This window comes from Brachycentrus maculatus, unplaced genomic scaffold (genome assembly GCF_059751285.1).
Source record: "Brachycentrus maculatus isolate JH-2025_06_01 unplaced genomic scaffold, ASM5975128v1 h1tg000327l, whole genome shotgun sequence".
Taxonomy (NCBI): domain Eukaryota; kingdom Metazoa; phylum Arthropoda; class Insecta; order Trichoptera; family Brachycentridae; genus Brachycentrus; species Brachycentrus maculatus.
Window position 1 is genome coordinate 164508 of NW_028281076.1, and position 22195 is coordinate 186702.

Below are 22195 nucleotides of genomic sequence, written 5' to 3' on the forward strand. Positions count from 1 at the left end.
CATTAAAGTATTCTATAATCCATTATTATTGATGTTAATTAATATCATCAATGGATTCGGCACTCATTTTGTGGTAAAATATATTAATTTTAAAATGTTACATTTCTTTTTCAAATCCCATTTTTCATTTAACACAATCGTGGCACGTGTTTCTTTGTATTTAACATAATTATCAAGTTCGGTGCTTTGTATTGATATTTATTGCATCGAAATACGTGTGGAAACATACATAGTTTAATAATTAGTAATATAGCAAGTGAGCACAATATTTTATTCTTACCAAATTTATTTACTTTGTGCCTACTATTTCGCTCTTCTAATGCCTCTTAAGGCGAAACAGCTGTCTCAAAATAAATATATTCACTAACTAATAAAATTTGCTCCATCTCAGTACTCTAGATTTAGGCAATTCCTCTCGGATTGGATAACGTGATGTTTATTCGTGATTTTGTTTTGTCTTGTGATTTTTCTTTTTTCTTCGGTACCTACATTTTATTATTGCATGCTTCCTGTATAACATTTTGTTATTTTCTCTTGTCCATTTTTTTTCTCTATTTATGAAGTGTGTGTAGATTATATATGGTTTTGCTGTTATCTATATGTGGATTTAAATAAATAAGTATGAAGAAATGTCCAGCAAATAAATTATATTTTAATATTTTTTTGTAACTAACTAACCAACTAAAGTTAGTGACAAAAATATTAAAATCTAATTTATTTGCTGGACATTTCTACATGTTTATTTAAATCCACATATAGATAACAGCTAAATCATATATAATGTGCACACACTTCATAAATAGAGAAAAAAATTGTAACTTTATAAAATCAAATAAAAATTACTTACGACCCGTCATAAGCTGGTTTTAGTATGTTGAGATGTGAAATTCTAGCAATTTTATGGATCTTAGTATACCTACATCACATGTAAATCCTAGTATCCGAATTATAAAATCGACAAAAATCTGCACAAAAGATAAAAATGGTGGTAAGAGGCGTTTCGATACTCAGCCGCTCATTTGCGGAAAGTTTAAAGATTATTCAGACCGCTGATTCCGTTGAACGGTAAACAATAAAATAAACGCAGGGGAGAGAAACTTCTTTATTCAAAGCCTTGGCTCGAGGATTAGGTCAGTCAGATAAGATAAATTCGCTTGTTCGGTATAATGTGTTTTCCCTAACGCACGAACAAGAAATCGGACGAGATAATTATCCGATTTCCCAACTCGGCATTGACTATGCCCAGTTTTTCGTTTTTCCGCCATTTTGTCGTGCGTTTGTCTGCCCCGAAGAAAATGGCCGAGGGCTGAAAGGACTGACGTGTAAAAAAGGGAGGGCGAACGTTTTTTGTGCTTCGGGGTCGTTGGAGGGTTTTTGTTTCGAGGGAAAAAGGGGTTAATGTTTCAGCTGGGGATATCCTACAAATAGTTTACCCATTAGAATATTTAAGTCGGGATTTTATTAATGTCTTTCTTCGGCGGATTCGTTTATCTAAAGGCCAGCTGAATTGTGAACACTTTGTCATGAAAAGAGTTGACAAAATATTCGTGAAAATTTTGAATAAAATTAAACTTTTTTAGACGGATTATCCAGTTTTGTGAGAAAAAGTAACTTAATGTTATTTATTGAAGCGGTAGATACTTTGCGTAGGCCCTCTGAATAATGATCACTTTTCAAATGAAAAGGAAAAATATTTTCTAAACATTTACTTTATAAAGGCACTTTTTATATATATTTTTTGGATGATTGAAGTTAATCGTAAATCATGCAAATATCTGAAATATAAGACAGCCTTGGCCCACAATATTGTATATTGATTTGGTATTTTGTGGAATAATATCATAATTTAAATATGAATTCGTTTTGAGTTTAATAATGTAAACACTTTTAGGATTTATCTATACTCTCATCAACAGATAAAAATATAAATAATATGAAAAACATCTTTAGTTTTAGAAACTAGTCGTGCTTCAATGAATATAATTAGGTTTAAAACTAGTATTCAAAAAAACATGTTGTCCGCCTCCGTGGTGTAATGGTCAGCGTGTTTAGCTACCGCACTGGAGGTCCCGGGTTCGATTCCCAGGGGGGTTGAAAATAAATATTAGTGATTTTACACTGTAATATTTATTTAATATTACCCTGGACTGGTTCCTGAAGCGCAAGAGTGATCACCTTGCCTTCATGTAAGTAATGATCAAGATAACACTACGTCAATTCGATGCAGTGCCCTATGCACCATTGGGTGCGGATAAGGGTTTTAAGGTTAAGGTTTAATTAAAAAAAACATCAGCTCACAAATATTAATATAAAATCTCACAACGCCAATTATGACAAACATATCCTTGGATTTCGCTGCACAATATCAATAGTAATTGTAGAAGGACTTATCTTACACTTATCAATCAGTTAACCTTGGCATCTGTGTGCAGAAATAAAATGAAAATAAAGTAAATTTAATCTTCTTTCAAACTTTCAAAGTTTTTTCAATCCAATCATAGATGACTGTTATGAACTCATAGACTAAGCGTCATGAGATTGATGATATATGTATGTATACATACGTCAAGAGATTGATGATGGTGTAGTACATAGTGAAAATGTTAATCTTTCATTGATTAAAATAAAGTCATTGAGTAACAAAACTATGTATACAAGAGCTGCTCACGGTAAGATAATAGAGGTAGGTGGATTCGAAATAGGTCTATCATTCGGCCAGGTCATACTTGATAGTATTAATTTTTCTAAAAAAGTTTTATCAAATCAACTATACACGTTGCAGCGAACTCAAACATGAAACGACGTGTGATTTATGATTTATGTATGGGTTTGAATAGTTTGGTTGTCAATCATATGTAGAATGATGAATGTTGCACGTTTGTTTTGTTTGTTCGTTTGATCTCTTAACCAGCCTTTGACAGGTTATTAACCCTATAAATACCCAGACTTTCCTATTCTTCTTCATCTTTTTTTGAGATGTGAAAAACATATTTTTTAGTCAATCCATTTGATATTATTTTTGACATCTCATCAAAGATGAAGAAAAAAATGGAAGTCTGGGCATTTACGGGGCTGACGACCGTTATAGGCTAGTTTAAGTAATCACTTATCACGTCTAACATTCCCCAATTATACCCATTGTTGACAACCACATTACTCAAATTCTTGGAAGTTCTATATAAGTATGTATAATATATGAACCAATTTTGAAAAATTGTTCTTGAATCCCTAGAACTTCACTAGAGACATCTCTTGGTGAGATGAAAATAAGCTTTTTACTAAGCAGAAACTCTTGTCTTATTATGTGAGGTCCAAATCCTGGATTATAATCACACACATGAGAAACGCCCGAAAATATCATTTTCATTTTTATCATTTAAGCTTATAATTTGACCAGATAATTTATTTACAACATTTTGAGTGTGTTCAAATACTTGTTCACAAATCTGGATTATCTCCAATTAAAGGAGTTAATTTTCATACTATTATTTGACATCTCATCAAAGATGAAGAAGATAATCCCGATTTGTGAACCCATTAACCCATTTGATATTTTTTTTATTCTTAGTACTAGAAGCGAAGGCCTCTCCCTCGCGCCGCCCTATCTGAAGGAGGCATCTCATATTCAGACAAGGAAAAGTTTGATCTCCGCGCAGAAGTATGAAGAAATTGATAAAGTTTTCTACTTGCGAGAAGTCTGAGAATCCGATACAAGTGTACGCCGCACTCCCGACTTGCGGCACCCCGCCCTTGTATTTGTAGAACTGAAATATTTATATTAAAACCGACGCGGATTACCTCCTCACCGGGGGTAGGTACTTTATACTTCGACGGGGATTTGTGTTCCAGCCGTGGATGCAAACTTTAACCAAAAAACCAAACTCGTTATAGCGACGAGACGTGATAAAGATTAATGCGATCCTAGATTATATTGTATCTACTTTGTGTCGTAAGATAACCATAAATAATAGTTAAATAAATAAACAATAAATTACTTACTATTTTTAGACATCTCATCAGATGAAGAAGAATATGGAAATCTGGGCATTTACGGGGCTGACGACCGTCATAGGCTGGTTTAAGTGATCACTTTACACACGTGTAACATTCACCAATTCTACCCATTATTGACAACCACACTACTCAAATTCTTGGAAGTTCTATTATATGAACCAATTTAGAAACCTTGATCTTAAATCATTAGAACATCACTGGAGACATCTATTGGTGAGATGTAAAGAAGCTTTTTAAGTAAATGCCCAGATTTCCATATTCTTCTTCATCTTTGATGAGATGTCAAAAAAAATACGAAAATAACTCCTGTAATTGGAGATAATCCAGATTTTGTGAACAAGTATTTGGACCCACTCAAAATGTTGTAAATAAATTACTTATTTATTTTTTTTACAAAAATGTTAATAATATTAGTATATAACCACTCACCGAGATTTTTATGTCTACCGGTTTCAAGACGTACCCGACTCTTTGTAAGGACAATCACTATTACAGCATGCAAACAATATCGCCCTCTACTACCATAGCACCATTTACACATTTAAAACTACACAAAATGTTTAACACATGCGATTTTTGGTCGATCCGAAGACCAACATGCACTGCAGTTTTCACCACAGACATGCGTTACGAGCCGAGGTTAAACATGCACTAAGGTAACCGGTAGACATTAAAATCTCTGTGAGTGGTTATATACTAATAGTATTAACATTTTTGTAAAAAAATAAATAAGTAAAAATGACTTACCACAGTGTTAATGCTTTAAATATTTATAATATTGAGAATAAACAATAAATTCACTATCGTAGTCCTATAATATATTCTTCTTTCCCAAAACCGGATTAATTGAATTCAGATTATCACTAAAACGATTAATAAGAGAGTGATACATTTCTTTTCGTTTTTTGTACAAAATAAAAGATAAGAGAATGGCACAATCAGGTATGTCAAATACTTGAAAGCGGCCGGGTCAGGAGTCGTAATAATCGTCGGGTATAATATCTCATAAGGAGATGCATGAATGTAGAAGAGGCAAAGAAGGTTTCCAAAGACAGAGTGGTGTGGCGTTCGATTCTCTCTGCCTACCCCTGCGGGGAAGCGGCGTAATGGTTAGCTAGTTTTTTTTTTAAGATAAGAGAAGAGAATCGTTGGTAATTTTATAATAAATACTTCACTTGACCCTTTACCCTTTACCAAATGGTACAAAGGGTACCGTAAGGGAAAGACACAGTGTTATCTTGTCAATTAATTAAATGAATGCAAGGTTATCGAAAATGCAATTTACATTCTTGTGAAATATATGTGAACACAAGAGAGTACGTGAAAAACCTTAGCGTGAAGAACATAACTACTATGTGGTAAAGGAAATGTTAAAAGTAGGAAACCAAATAGGAGTTTTAATTTTTACCAGAAGATAAAAACATCTGTATGTTTTCGAAACTAGTCGTATACTGTTGATGTCGATGTTGTCTGACCAGTAAAAAAGAAAATCCGTTTTTCGAGGGACAAAAATGTAACTGAAAGTATGCGATATTTTTTAACTCCGTTAGTTTAGTTAACTCGAAAACCGACGTAAATTATCGCGTTACAACCTAAAATTTGTGTTTTTATTTGTTATATTTTTTGTGAAATGTAACTTACTTTACAACAGTTTCGTCTGTGTGGTCTAACATATTTCAGCCGATGTAAGGTAGCGTATTTCTAAAGCACACACGGGTCCGTAGCACTTCAAAGTTTAGAATGAAAAGAGCATTGAAAAATATCAGACAACTTTCAAGTATGTGAAATACTTCATGACATGGAGTTTCCCTCAGTCTTCCTCTGCTTGTGATAAAAATAAAGAATTCAAGCCTGAGATAACCACTATCGATAAAATAAGAAAGATGTGTTCTGATGATTCGGGCATGAATCGAATGTAAATGTTTGTCTGTGTATGTGTCCGTGTGTGTGTGTGTGTGAGTATGTGTGTGTGTGTGTGTTTCTTGTACATATGCTATTCAAACGTCGATATACAATTTAAATGAAGTATCGCCATTGATATATGGATTTATATCCAAACTAAAATGGTAGTTATACATTTAAAATAACAAATAAATACAGGTTATTCCCGGACTAATTACTACTTAAATATCTAGGATTGTATAGCAATGTAAGGACTTTCAATTCATTTAATCTTCGCAGTTGTTTGACAAAGCGAAACAATTGTCACGATTTTATTTATTTTTTTGTTTAAAAAAACACACATATATACAAATTAGTAGACTCGAATATATGTTTGATTTTGATTTTAAAAATATAAATTAATACATTTGCAATCGAAGTTTAACTAAGTGTGATAACTTTCAAAGCTTTTACTACAACATATGGGTGCGTTTTGGCCTTAAAGCTTTTAGAACTACGCGATCTCACTCACACCCGTTTGGTTTTTATTGTCCCCGCCTCGTTACCCATAGAGTAAAGCGTGATATTATTTATGTCTCTCCGTACCACACACTAGCACGCGTGAGTGTGAGGGGGATGTGTATGTTTTTGATCACCGGCGCGGCGCGGTACACTCGTACAGTAAAAAGTAAAAGCGTGCTCAAGTTTTTGGTAGAATTTGGGTCGAGCTTAATTCTCACCAAAAGTTGAAGAAAATACGGCTATTTAAAATTTATATCTGTTTAAAAATATGGTCGTGTGAAATGTGCTTTGAATGGCACGTTTGTCTTAATTTTGTGAATTGGTGATAAATATTCAAGTTTTTCTAGTTTTTTAGTGCTGTTAATCTTTTACATATTTCTTAATTTTGAGAATTGATGATATACATACTGAATTTTTTCAAGTTTATATTATTGTCAAACTTTTCCATATCTTATTTTTTTGAATTGATAATGTACACACTGATTTTTTCCTTGTTTTTTTCAATTGTTAAACTTTTACATATATCTCAATTTGGCGAATTGATGATATACTCGTATACTCAAGTTCTATTTTCAAACGTTTTCTGACTTAATATACTCTCCCAACTTTAAACAGAAAACCTGTTTAAACGAACTGGATCAAATATTTTTTTAAACGTTTTACAAAAAAAAAAACTTTTTGGATTTACGATTTTTCTATTTCTATTCGATTTGATTATGATGATAACTTTGTTTCTGTTACACCCAGAATTTGTGAACAAGATTTTCTCACACACACAGGCACACACATATAAATGTATATTTGGCATGAAATTACCTCTTCATGTGAAAAATGCAAAATCTGATGACTTTCGAGAAACGCCTGAATAATTACTATCTCTTATCATAACCCTTAGGGCGCTGGTCCACTACCCGGAATCCCGTGTAATTTTACCGTCCAGCACATTGTTTGCATGCTGTAATAGTGATTGTCCTGACGAAGAGACGGGTACGTCTCGAAACCGGTAGACATAAAAATCTCGGTGAGTGGTTACATACTAATATTATTAAAGATTTTTGTCATTTATTATGAAATGTTTAATTTAGTACTAACTAGGGGGTATAAATAGACACGTGTGGATCTATATAGGTATGCCTACCTTCACATTTGACACGGAAGATCTAATATTTTGCCAGTGGTGGCTCCGTGCCAAAACCAATTATGAACAGTACCGGTCAGAAATATATCAAGCGTATGCGCACAGTCGTGTGTAAGGCTTAGGTGGGAACATATTGCGATTTATACGGGTTACATAGGAGAGCGGATAATTTTATAATTAGAAGCTTGCCGTAACGACGACATATTGGCGTCGCAAATACTGAGATTTACGACAAATTGTGGAAAATATGCGAGCGTATTGACAGAAACACGTTCGAAATAACGTTTTGGCATTGAAAATATCGAAATATCACCACTAGCAGTACACTATGGAGTCCTAGTACCAACCAACACAACTTTGACCGCATTTGTTTACTAAATCATTTAACACCTCCTCTGCGATGGTGGGTCTGATCAGACCCACCATCGCGGAAAATTATTAATTACTTAATAGGTAATTTTTTTACGTCGTTTTCCTTCAGTGTAATCGTTCTTCAAACAATTACCTACAAATTGAGATATAAACAAAAATTATCGGACCAGATTCGAATGAGTTATTTAAAAAAAAAGAACAAATAAAAGATCAAAAATCATATTGAGTAAGGTCAGTTGTTCGCTATCAATGTGTTAGTGTGCCGTCTGCCGTGCCCTCGAACTCCCCAAAACAAAAGCAAACATTGTCAATCTTTGGCGATTGATTCTGTGTATTGTTTTTTTTACATTCGTTTTAAACTGATTTATTTGTTTACTTGTATGAAAAATACTAAGGATCACGTTTAAAAAAGTGTAATTATTACATAAGTTGTTAATATTTTCATAAATTGATTCGGCAGTTACTTTTTGGTAAAATCTAACCATTTTTAATTTAAGTTTTACTTAGAAAATACCACAAATAGTGGTAATATATAGTATATAATAGATTTATGTATATATACAACACCGACATACACAAAGTAATCACCTATTGCTATGTAGCTTTGAAAACTTCAAAACTTCACAATAAACTGTTTTATGTTTGAACAATTTCTAGTTTTTAAAAAAAAAATCTTTACGACACTTTACCACAATGAATGGCAGGAAAAAAATAAATATCTCATAACGAGATTGGACGACTTTTGGACAGTTCTAAAATTGAAAGAAAAGTGAGAAAGTAGTGTAGATGACAGTGATTTAGAATTCAAAAACCTTAGATACAGAATTTTAAAGTGAAACAGAAAACTTGGTTTTGTAAGAAATGTCAGTAAGTGATGAAGACATCGATTTTAACAAGAAAAGTAGCGATTGTCTTCTGATTTTTTGATAATAATTTACTTGTCAATATTAAAATTAAATTTGTTACCTATTATGTCTAACGAACTTGTATATAAAAATAATTTATACCCAAAAATTAGTTTTATTTAGTACCGTACAAAATTATATTCATAATTTCTAAGACCCGCAAATCTATGTAAGAAATGGCGAACATTAAATGAATATTTACACCATTTTGGGCAATTCTGTTTATATTTTTCAATGAAAAATTTACCATTTTCACTGTATTTAAAATAAATTTTAATTGCATTATGGACAAAAATTTATCTTGAATTATGAACTCAAGTCAAAATCCCAGAATCATTTTGTGGTTTTTGGAGCTAACCGCCACGTTTTATATTTGAAGATAACAAATAAAAGTTAAAAATTCTATCTTTTATGATGTTGACTTAAAATATAGTTAAAAAATTAAAAACACAAATTATTTGAATTCAGTAAAAATAAACATGTTTACAACCACTGCTTCATGCCGATCATGCCTCACGCGGATGCGACATGCTACGCGGTGGTAGTTAGCAGCTGCGCTCGGTCGAGTTCGCATGTAAAATGAAGCGCTTGGATAATTTAAATTCAAAACTATCAAAAACTTGAAAATTCTCATACTAAACTTATGACACATTATCCTATTGCTATGTAGCCTATTTTGATTAATATATAAAATATAAAAACCCGACAAAAAACGTCTAAAAGGCGATTTCTGTACTGGGTCAGATCAGACCCACCACCGCTGGGCGCGTTTTGTTTGAGGGCATCGCGCTTTAGGTGTTAATTATCATCTTTCCCCAATTCATTTAAAGAGCCCTTGAGGTATTATTTTACGAAAATGGCGCTATATAAATTATTCAAATTTATTATTTTCATAAACCCCAAGTATTTGACATAAATGATCGAGCCAAATTATCCTTGGTCTACTTCTGCGCCTTTTTCCGACTACATTTGCCACATAAATTTGTTTAACTGTTCTTTCCTCACTCTTTCGTTCCACATGCTTAAACCGTCTCCACTCACCTTTCTTTATTTTATCGATAATGCAATATCAGCCTTGCATTTTTTCCTTACATAACATTCGAACACCAATCATATGTCCATTTGCCGCGCATTTGTCTTAGAGATCGCATTTTAACTGCTTTCAGTCTACTTTTATACTTTTTTGTCAACTCTATGCTTTGCGTTCATAAATAATAATAACTATGCTTTGCGTTCATAAATAATAATAATAATAACAATGGTGCATAGGGCACTGTGTCTTATAAACGCAGTGTTATAATGATCGTTTTACACATGAAGGAAAGGTGATCAGCCCTCCGCTTCAGGTACCAGTCCATGGTAATATTGAATAAATATTACAGTGAAAAAATTACTTATATTTATTTTTACCCCCCTTGGGAATCGAACCCGGGACCTCCAGAACGGTAGCCGAGCGTGCTGACTATTACACTACGGAGGCGGACATTATTTATTATTACCAGCGTATAACATTCCCAAATGTCGAAAATGGTCGTAAATGCCCAGATTTAAAAAATAATTTGATAAAATAGAATCGTTTTTTTTTCTGAAAAAAGAAAACTATTTGATTACATATTTTAAAAACAACAACGTTTTTAACATAAAAATATGATTTAAATTGAGGATCAGTTTTAAAGATCAGTTAAATTGTAATTTGTTTATGAAATTTTGTATGAAACAGCTTTTTAAAGCTCGCTTGTTTTTGACTGAAGACTTCTTGTAAACATTTTAATAAGAACCAATTTAGCTCGAAACTAAACATCTGAGTGCTCTCTAAATATTTGAGATATATTTTCGGTAAATATTTACAGCGCTAAAATTTCATCGAATGGAACGCTCATTTCTACACTAGGTACTAAAAAATATTTGTTTCCGGTAAATTTTTCTTCAGAATTAATTTAATTTGTGCTTTTTTCGACATCTCAACAAAGATGAAGAATAAAACGGAAGTCTGTGTATTGACAGGACTAATGACCAATTATAGGTTGGTTAATTGATCACTTTATGCACATGTAACATTCGCCATTCTATTCATGATTGACAACCACACTACTCATTTTTTGTAACTCATTTAAACATGTATTTCATAAATCTCATGTCGCTTCATATTTGATTTCGCTGCAGCATCTATGGTTAATTTGAGAGAGCTTTTAAGAAAACTTTTTGAGAAAGATTCATGCAATAATTTATGACATGGCTGAATGACACAACATATTTCAAATCTATCTACCTCCATAATCTTATTATCAGTATGTTTTTTATGCATATTTTCATTATTTGATGACATTACTTTAATAGAAAAACGATATTTTTACAGTGTAGTATTCAATGTTACTTTTACCAATCGAAGTATGGGCTTGATTTTGTTTCAAAGTTTGACCTTGCGGTTTTATATATGTTTTAATATAGTGTGTCATTGCTGATTTGTGTGTTTTATGAAACTTTTATGAAACTGAAACTTTGTTTTTAACTTCTTTTAAAAGTGGTTAAAATATAGTTACAGTTTTATTTATAAAGTTTTTGAAATGTTCCACAAAGTAACTGCAAAAAACATTTAAGAAATTTGTGTGTTTCACTGGGAAGTGTTTTCTTGTGAAAAGTATGAGAAATTCTTAAAATAGAAATTAAGATAAAAACTACGGATTAAGAGATACCAGAATTTTTTCTTAATAATTATATAAAAAAAACCTGTAATTTTTATTTTCAATTATTTGTTAAATACATATGTACATAAACATTAATTTAAAAAATTATTTGGGTACATAATTTCTATAAATATATTTTTTCCATAGAGTAAATAGTAAAACAGATGCTTTTTTTCTACTTAGACTTTTACATTTGAAAAAAATATAAGCTGAAAGCTTTTTTATATTCCTTCCGATGGAGTTGGAGTATTTGCCTTTTACGGGGCAAACCTGTGATCGTTGATGCCGAAATAATATTATAACACAGGATAGCTAAAGCGGACATCTCACTAGTCCAGCTTCAAAGCTACCCTTCAAACTTTCAAAAGAACGAGTTTAGGATTCGATTTCGACAAAGGGTTATATAGTGTCTAGGTGAAATTTTATTATGTTGGTCCATGATTTTTTAAAAGTTGAATGAACTTGTTTTGTTTATTTAAATACATCGTTCACTCCTTTCAACAACGTCAAATATCGAAAATCGACAATTTTCAGTTGTGCATGTTGTGCAATGCCCAGAAAATGTACTATATCCCAGACAAAGCGGTACATTTTTACTTATTAACGAGCTACAGGGCAGAAAGTGATGTTTTTGCATTTTGAAGAAAAGGTATTGTTTAATTACTGTTTTAAATAAACTAAATATTGTTCAAATGGAGAAAAAACCTTCAGGTTTTACCTAAAAAGATCTGTTGCGCAGTAAAAAGTTCAATAATATGCTTGATATTTATTTTTAATACATTTTATTTTATTATTTAACTTTAAAAACGATCTCCTAAAAAATCAGTTTTTGATATATGACGTTTTTGAAAGGAGCGAGCGATATACGAGGAGATTTGTGTATGCAAACACACTATTGTGTGCATGTGTGTGTATTTTGCTAGCATAGACTCTAAGCTCTAAGCCTTAGAGTTTAACTAATTAACTAACTAACAATCACGTTGCTTCCCCGAAGGAGTAGGCAGAGAGTGTAGAACGGCACACCAATCTTTGGACACAATATTTTGCCTCTTCCACATTCATACAAACACGCCGAATATTCCGACTTCTGACCTGACCTCTTTCAAGTATTTGAAATACTTGATCAAACCAAGTTTAGAACATCGTGATACAATATTAGTAACGAGACACTTAGGGATATAAACATTATTATATCTGCCTCAGTAGTGTAGTGGTTCGAGCGTTTGGCTACCATGCAGGAGGTCCCGGGCTCAATTCTCAGAAGGATCAAAATAAATATGTATGATTTTTCACTTCTCTTCCGAAACTAGTCGTTATAATAAAATAAACTCAAGTGTTTTTCTTTTACAATTTTAATACCGCGTTGATGCCACGTCGTGCCCTATGCACTATCTGTTGCCGAAAACATAACTTGTATTGAAAAATATACTTTAAAAAAATATTTAATGTCACTTGGTCAATAAAGTTTTTTTTAGAATTGGTATAATAAGAAATTTGGAAAAAAATGGTATTTACTAGTAGAAGTTTAATTTTAAAAAATGGATTGATTTTATCATAAACAGACTGCCGAATTAATTCTTGGTATAATTTAACGTACTTCCCTTTTTTTATTTTATATTAAATCCTTTTATACCCTTTAGTGTAAAGTGCGACATATTGAAGCATTTTTTCTATTATTGTTAATTTTATGAGAAAATTAATCTAACAAAAAAAAAGTCAAGGATGTTTTAAAATTGCAAAAAAACATTAAAATATAACGATATTTAGTTTTTAGATTTAGACCCTACTAAAACCACTCTATCCTAGTAACATGTATGATATTGTATGATAATATGTAGATATACTATAACAGATATTAAGCTGTTATAAGGACAGCTTTCTGGATGATAAAACAAACATTTTTCCATCGGGGGTTATTCCTCTGGGAAATCTTTTTATTTCAGCCTTCTACTAGACACGAGAGGAAATTGAGTTTTGTAAGATAATATATTACCCGTATTTACACTATAAATATTTCACAACAGCAATTATAAAGTTTTTTTTTTCCTTTTTGAGCAAGCTTCTTGTATCCTGAAAAAATAATTTATTGCCTATGCAATACATACATAAATACACACATACACACACACACATTTTTTGGGAGCTACTTCTTCGGTGACATCAATGGTTGAATTAAGTAAGTTTTTAAGATTTTAAAACTTTCATGAACCAACTTTCTAAATTCTACCTAATTATATTGTTTTATCTTTGTTGCGATATCAATGAAATTTTTGACATAAATAATTCCAAAGTAGAGTAAATTTATGATAAATATTTATTTCATTTAACTTAAAAGTAAGTAAAAACTAATATAAATAACATAAAGATTGTCAAAATAATAATAAAAATAATAATAGTTTATTTTATATCTGTAGCTCTCAAAACAAGTCGTAAGGATGTAATACTCAAGTGGTAAGGAACAATTTTTATTTATTTATAATTTACCAAAAACAAATATTAAAAAAAGAGAAAATATTTAAATAAAAACTATGAAAGAAAAAAATGTTTATTGCTTTGGCGTTTAATTTGTAGAACTCCATTTTAATTAATTAAATCAAACACAGATTTTTTAAATCTACTTAGTGGTTTTGAATTGTTAAGTAAAACCATATAAAAATCAATATTGTGTCAAATGTTTTGCCTAGTTATGCCATTTAAAAACGAATGTGAAGATTAAATGGACTGACGGTTCTTATATAATAGCTGTACAATTCTAGGTACTTAAGTAATAGTTTTAACATGTTCAGTAATAATTTGCGGGAGACAATAATAGTTAATGGGGCCATGTGGGTACTTGTACTTATATTCATAGTAGACTCAAAAAATCTGTGTTTAATTTAACATTTATTCCATAAGAAAAAAAAAATGTTTTATTATATAAGCCTTGTGCGTTGAGTCATATTCGCAAAGTGGGCATATATTTTTAATGCAGGTTTCCGTAAGTAAATGCCAGGCTGGAGATAAATTACCGCTGTGTTGTGGTCGTGTGCCAAATTTCGGTAAAGAACTACATCCGCGTAGGAGGGGTAATGAAAAATTACTTTACCCTTAAAACATTACACAACTAACCCTTACATTAAACTGCTAAGCGCCAAATACTATGTGTTATTAATTGTGGCATATTAAGAGGGTGTGCGTAAGTTCAACAAAACTGGTTTGTTATCTGGTTAAGTGCAAATAGGCATATCAAACAAAATCACTTTGAAATTTACGCCAAAAAGTTTACGTTAGAGAAACGAAAAGTTGACTTTTTTTTTAATTGAAAAGATTAGGAAGAGATCTTTACGGTGGTATGGACATGTGGAACGAATGGATAACGAGAGAATGACTAAAAAAATATATGTGGTGAATGTGAGCAGGAAAACAGAACGAGAATGACCGAAAAAGACTTGGCACGATCAGATCAATCAGAACCAAAAATCTGGTAGTGTCGAAAGTCTGCATAATCGAAGGGCGTGTATGACTAAATGTATGAATGTGAAGGAGGCGAGGAGTGTATGTCAGGACAGAAGAGTGTGATATTCCATCCTTTCTGCCTACCCCTGCGGAGAAACGGCGTGATGGTAGTAGTAATAGTAGTAGTAGTAGTATGTTCAAGTGTTGAAGAGATATTTTTAATATATATCACATTCTGAGTGCGACTAAATTTTTGTTGACAAATCTGGATTTTTCTGTTTATGAGTCATTTTATATTGACATCTCAACAAAGATGAAGAGTAGCTCAACATATATAATTGGAGTATTTTGGTATATTGTATAAAGTTATCACTTAAACCAGCTTATGACAGGTGGCTGGCTCTGTAAATATCCAGACTTTTTTTTCTTTATCTTTGAGGAGATTTCGATGTGATTTTTTTCATTGAGGATTGAAATATAATATTGCTTCAAGTCTTAATCACATTGTCTCTAATATTAATCGATCTTTATCCTGCCTCTATCCTAACTTATATTCTATCTAAATGTCGGGGTTAATTCTCCTCACCCTCAGGTCTTTCTAGGTCACCTAGGCCATGTAATCGAATCATGTTTTCTTTCTGCAGCATCTTTGAATTCCTTGGTTTTCCTCTAAATGATTAGTATCGTCTTTAGCATTATTCGATGAGTATTGTAATAACACTTTTTCTCAAGTATCAATAAATTAGAATTAAAATATCACTTTGTTTCAAAACTCAATCAATGAAAATTACAATATCACTTTGTCTGCAGTCTTAATCAATGAAAATTTTAATATCACTTGCGTCCATGAAATTTTATTTGTTTTACTTTATTTGATCGCCAGTAATTTCTGAACGAACTTGACCGCTCATAAATTTAGCGATGTATATTGCTGTGTATTCGGGATAAAATTTATTTCAGCACATAGATATTTCAGGCTTTGTGTTTCTGCATACGCATGAAAACAGTTATTTAACACTATTTCATTATGAAGTCACGTGGCGAGACGAATCTGACGTTCGTTTCACCTACATTATGCCAGGGAGTTATGGGGACTGTTGGATAAAAATCCCAAATGTAAAAAATTCCGAATCCCGATCCGGAAACGGATGTAATACGGGAAGCCATGTTTATTAATGGTGGCCATGATTTCCCCACTTCCGCCGTGAGTTTTCCGAAAATTCAGGTACCTTTATTGAATTTTCGTCTCAGGGACTTAACTCTTTTTTTGAAAGGTGGGCGAACACCCAAAATGGCGTCGGCATAAGCTCTGTTAAAAAAGGGTTTTTCTGCAAGTTATTTTTTTCTAATTTAAATGTTTTTTTATATGGTAAAGTAGAAAAAAACAAGATATGTGTATTACTGATAGAAACCAGAGCAAATACAGCGAGAGCCTAATCTCTTCTAAAAACTTCAAATCAGGACAAGAAAAACTTAAAAAAACCTTTAAAAATATGATCGTTAATTTTTATCAAAACTTATAAGCCGATCAGTTGTATTCGTTATCTTTATTAAGAGGTCTTTATAAATAACTCCTAAAAGGAGAGTAGCGATTTTTCCCCCCATTTACCATGTTTTCATTTCACTTTGTTTTACGGTTATTCATGATAAAGGCTCTCGTTGTCTTGGCGATAATATATTTAAACGCAAGCTTTTACCTTTTCGTCAACTCGATTCTGTTACATTTTGCGTTCTTAGCATAAGCGTTTAGTTTTATTCTAAGCAAACAAAGACAAACGAAGCGCGACGGAGTATAGAAAGCAAACGGAACATGGCTGTTCCAGGAACAAAGTGAAAAGACGTCCTGATAATAATGCAGTTTGTTGATATTATTCTGTTATCTCAAACAAGTGAGTTATTTCCTGTTTTCTGCTTTTGCTATAGACGCTGCGAATTGTGAAATAGATTACATTTGGGTTTGAATTAACGTTTGCTTCCGGATGGTAACTATATATTATGTAACTAGTTCAATTAAAAATGGAAACGTTTTGAAAACTTTCATCACACATTTATTTTAACATTTTACAGTCAATCACGGATAGAATGGTAAATGTTACACTACTGTTAAATGATCACTTAACCAATACTTCAATTTTATACTATTATTGTGAGCCTAAGCGGATCGATATCAAAAATCATTATCAAATTGTGGTGGAGTGAGTTCAAACCCAGAAACTGTAACTCAAGAGTACGTGACAATAACCACAGCACCATAACCCGACACATTGGAATAATGTTGTTGATTTTGAAATTATTAAAGAAAACACTTGTTTTTACTTCAATAATTTCAACATGTCTTACCACAAAGAAAATGCCAAAACAATAAATAAAATATTGTAGATTTTTTTTCAGTGTGCATTTTTCTCAAAAGTCTCTTTTGATTCTGAGTTTCTTGTTTAATTAATATTGCTAAGCATACGTGAATTTGCAATTATTCTTTTGTTTCATAATACATGCATTAAATTTATTTGAGCGGCAACTACATACTGAAGTTTTTTCATAAAGAAATGAAAACACATCAGAAAACTTGTTTGAAGTCCGTAGTTTTTCAATGGAAAATGGACCGAATTAGCACAAGATTAAGCAATTCTTTGAAGAAGAGCGGAAGCGTCATTTCAGAGATATATTACGTAAATACAATTTTTAATACTTATTATTTCTCATGCATATACAAATTAAGTGAATGACGTGTTTAAAATAAAAAGTGGGATGCAAATATACACGATATTTTTTTTAATTTTCCTTCACAGTGAGATTGAAAATAATTAATCAAATGTAAGATTTGTGGCTTGGTTGAGTGAATGTATGACCGTAAAGAAATTCAATGTTTTTTATTCAGAAAACTTATTTATTTTTCAGGTTTCTTTTTAACAGTAATTAATAACAAATAAGTACAATAAAAATTTGGTAAAAATAATATTTTTTAAATATGTGTTTTTTCACAATTTAAAATACTACGAATGATGCTTTAGTGTAAATGGTGTTATATTTTTCATTTAGATCAAACATATCCCATGATATTGAAGATGCGTCTTAAAAACGGTCAATTCACATGATTAATGGTCCATTCAAGCAGATGACATAAAATATTTAAAAAGTTTCACAAATATTAGTCATATTCAGATATTTGTATTGATAACTCAACATAGGCGAAGAAGTTTTCCATTTTTTATTCTGTCATAAATATATCAATTTTTCTACTCATTCCTACAAAGAATCGCATTTCACAGTAGTTTTCAACGTTTTTTATCAATGCCGTGTTTTCTTCAACATATCAATAAAAAAAGGAATTAATGTATCATATAATTTCTTATGAAGCGAATCTACTATTGTATTTGTTATTAAAAAATGGCATACTCTTAAAGTATGACAATATGAACATAACATTTGGAGACTTTCCATAAAATGATGTAAAAAGGTGTCACCGGTAGAAATTAACACTTGTCAAAGATGTACGATTACTCCCAAAAAATATGACGTAATATTTATTATACGATGAAAAGTTTATAATATATACGAATTTAAGGAATGTATACTTTAAATTGAAATGATTTGTTATATTTGGCGCAGGGCCAAAAAATGTATCGAATATTTGGAAAACGTAGCGAAGGCAAAACTTTTTGCTCGCACAACTCTACTAGAACTAACAAACATTATGGTTAATTTACCTTGTTATAAATACATAACTTTGTACGGGCTTATTCCAGATTATGTTTTGAAAACCAAACGAATGCCGGAATGCTATCTCTACTTCTATCAAAATGTTTTGTTTTTTGTCGGTCTGCTGAAACACCAATTAAACTTTGGAAGTGATTTACAATAGCTTATGCACCTTTTCATGGGATTTTTTTATTAAATAAAAATGTAGGTAAGTTATTTTCAGAAAAAATATTATTCTGATTATTTAATTATGACGTACATACATTTACTAGATTTATATTATCCACTGACACTTCGTGATGGAATTGCATTTTTAATATATTATTAGATTAAAACCAATATTTTTAGCTTTTCCACTTTATTTTTATTTGACCAGCGACCGGGTTTCGTCATTACCGACATCATCAGAATGGTATACATATTTACATTTCTAAAGCAATATGTTTTTGCACCGTTCTTCACTGCCCTTGCTTTTCGAATAAAATATTTATCATATTTTTTCTCCTTCTAACCGTTATCCACCTCCAACGGTGCATAGGGCACTGCATAGTATTTATGTAGTGTTATCTTAGTCGTTACTTACATGAATACAAGATGATCAATCCTACGCTTCAGGGACTAGACCAGGGTAATATTTTTTTGTTAAAGATAAAAAATTATGTTTTTATTATTTTCATAAATATTTTCATTTCATACTATTTATGTGAGCCTAAGTGGCTTATTATTAGAAATAGTTATCTAGTTGCGATAGAGGGGTTCGAATCGATAAACTGTGACTTAAGAGTCCGTGACACTTACCACGGGACCACAACCCGACACGTAAAAAAATATAAGAGTGTTAAATCACTCATATTTATTTTCACCCCCCCTGGGAATCGAATCTGAAACATGCAGCACGGTAGCTAAACTTGCTAACCACCACAGAGGCAGACCAAAATATACACATCGAAAAAAATACTAAAAATAAAACGATACAATAATTTACAAGATACATTTGTAACCAGTTGTTTTATGATAAACGGATAATTGTTTTGTTCTGTCTTCTTGCATCTTATTTTGATTTATTACGGCTTGCCTTCTGGCAGGTAAACATTATTTATTCCTACAAGGGATGAGAACAGCGAGCGAAGAGCACAGGGGTGGGTGTAAAACACTAAAGAAATAAATATAAGATATGAAATTCTGCATTTGAATATCGCAGAATTACGATGTTGTAGCATCTAGAAAATTGAAAATGAGCGCGAAAGAGAAAAATGCTAATAATTTACGAGAAAGGTATCGAAGGAGGTGAAAAGTAAAATATGTGCATTGGTTTGAGAAAGCTTTAATTTAGTAAAGATGCGTGCGCGGCTTCATACTGTTTTTGGGCGATTCCATTCGTAGTTGTCATTTGGAGTTGACAAAAATAACATTTAGGAGTTTTCAAATCATATTTTCATACATCATTTCCGTACATCATATTTTCATATGGTGTATGGAGTGCGTGGAAGTGCTTAAATGCTTTTGATAAGGGAAGGGTAATTAATTATGAGTATTTCAATGTTTTAGAATTTAGTACATAAACCCTGATGATGACAAGGTTCTTATCGAAACCGGTTGGATAAAGTGTACCAATAAAAAAGTGGTTAAAACAAAGTTGTTTAATTTTATAAAGTTTGGTAAAGACCATTTTATGTAAGATTGTAAACTAAGAAATATTTGTACTTCAATTGACTCTATATAGTACATACTTCGATGCCAATCGTCATATAACTTTTTTTCAAACCCTTATCCACACCCAAATGATGCATAACGCACTGCATCATATAAACGCAGTATTATCTTGATCGTTAACACATGAAGGAAAGGTGATTAATCCTTTGCTTCAGGTAACAATCCAGGGTAATACTAAATAAATATTGGAGTGAAAAAATCACTTATACTTATTTGACCTCCTCCTGGGAATGTAACCCGGTACCTCCAGAACGGTAGCTAAGCGTGCTGACCATTACACTATGGAGGCGGAAATCGTCAGATAACGGAGTTAAAATTGAATAATTTATGAGGAATGTGTGGCTAAGTAAGATATTAAAGAACAAATTTTAAGATAGTATTTAAATGGTTATCAAAATTATTTTATCAACTCACCACTTGAAGGCACATACACGTTCAGATATAAGCAGTCTTCTGATTGGTTTTTCAGGAACGGCATCAGTCTTTTGAGGTAGTTGTACCTTCCTGCAGATAAGAAGGATTCCTTTTTGAGGTCTGGTAAGGTCTGAGGACACACAGGAGCAAAGCTCGTGGCTAGTTTTAGCCCGGACCACTGTGTAGCTGATCCTGAAAAAATCAAATAAAGTTCTCTTAAATTCTTAAAAAAAAAACACAAATGGAGGGAGGGAGGGATGACGTTTTCGGACATGACTCTCAATAAATCGACAATTATTATTCAAAATCATTTCTGATAAGTTCTGCAGTAATAATATAGTATGTGTAACACTTTTGTTTTGATAATAAAAGTGAAACTGTATTTTGTACCTCTATTAAAAGCAGTGTTTCATTTGTGTTATGGTATTCAAACCCTTATCCACACCCCAATGGTGCATAGGGCACTGCATTATATAAACACAGTATTATCTTGATCGTTAACACACGAAGGAAAGGTGATCAGCCCTCCGCTTTAGGTACCAGTCCAGGGTAATATTGAGTAAATATTAGAGTGAAAAAATCACTTATAATTATTTGACCCCCCCTGGGAATCGAACCCGGGACCTCCAGAATGGTAGCCGACCGTGCTGACCATTACACTACGGAGGCGGACAATACATATACCATAGTATACCATAAAACCAAGTATTATAAGTGGTTTTAAACGTAATAAACAATGAATGATAAAGATATTATTCATGTGATATTGATTTAATAGTGTGCATTTTAAAATACAAGATAAAAAATAAAATATTGTATATTTATGTTCATAATATTTTGAGTGTGTCAAAATCTTTGTTCACAATTGAAGGCTCTATTACAGTAGTTCCACTAAGAAGTTATTAATATCAATTTTTTACTGATGTCTCAAAATAGATGCAGAATAATTTGGAAGAATGGGAATTTACATGGCTTACGATCTGCCAAAGGTTAGTTTAACTTTTAAGTGTAGGCAAATGTCAAGTTTTGGAATAACTATTTCATCACCAAGTCAAATGAAGACCGGATGATGGAATGATTAGTACGAAACTGGTAGTCTTGAATTTTAAGTGGTATTTAACAATGTAAACGATGAATGATAAAGAGAGTGTTCTATTACCATACCAAAAAGTTAACAATCCTTTTAACGTACAAAATAATGTTTATTATTCTGCCTAAGTCTGTATTACGATCTTAATAGACTTTCTCATGTATTTTTTTGTTATTGTTATAACTTGCAAACTGGGTGGTTAAATGTTTTAAAAAAATACAATACAAACATCCAGACAAATTTACAATTAATATTTCATCTCTTTCTCGCAATTCGTGGAAATTAAACCCGATACCTCTGTTCCGTAGCCAAGCACCTATCCATCTAC

The 22195-nt window shown here is 31.9% G+C and overlaps 1 protein-coding gene across 1 annotated transcript in view; it reads right to left on the reverse strand.

Annotated features, from left to right (window-relative positions):
• Positions 1-22195, reverse strand: part of LOC148304164 (uncharacterized) — a 95820-nt gene that overhangs the window by 61953 nt on the left and 11672 nt on the right. Inside the window, exon 3 of the mRNA XM_088268756.1 lies at positions 20778-20969. Within this exon, the coding sequence (XP_088124882.1) occupies positions 20778-20969 (192 nt within the window). The remainder of the gene's footprint in view (positions 1-20777; positions 20970-22195) is intronic.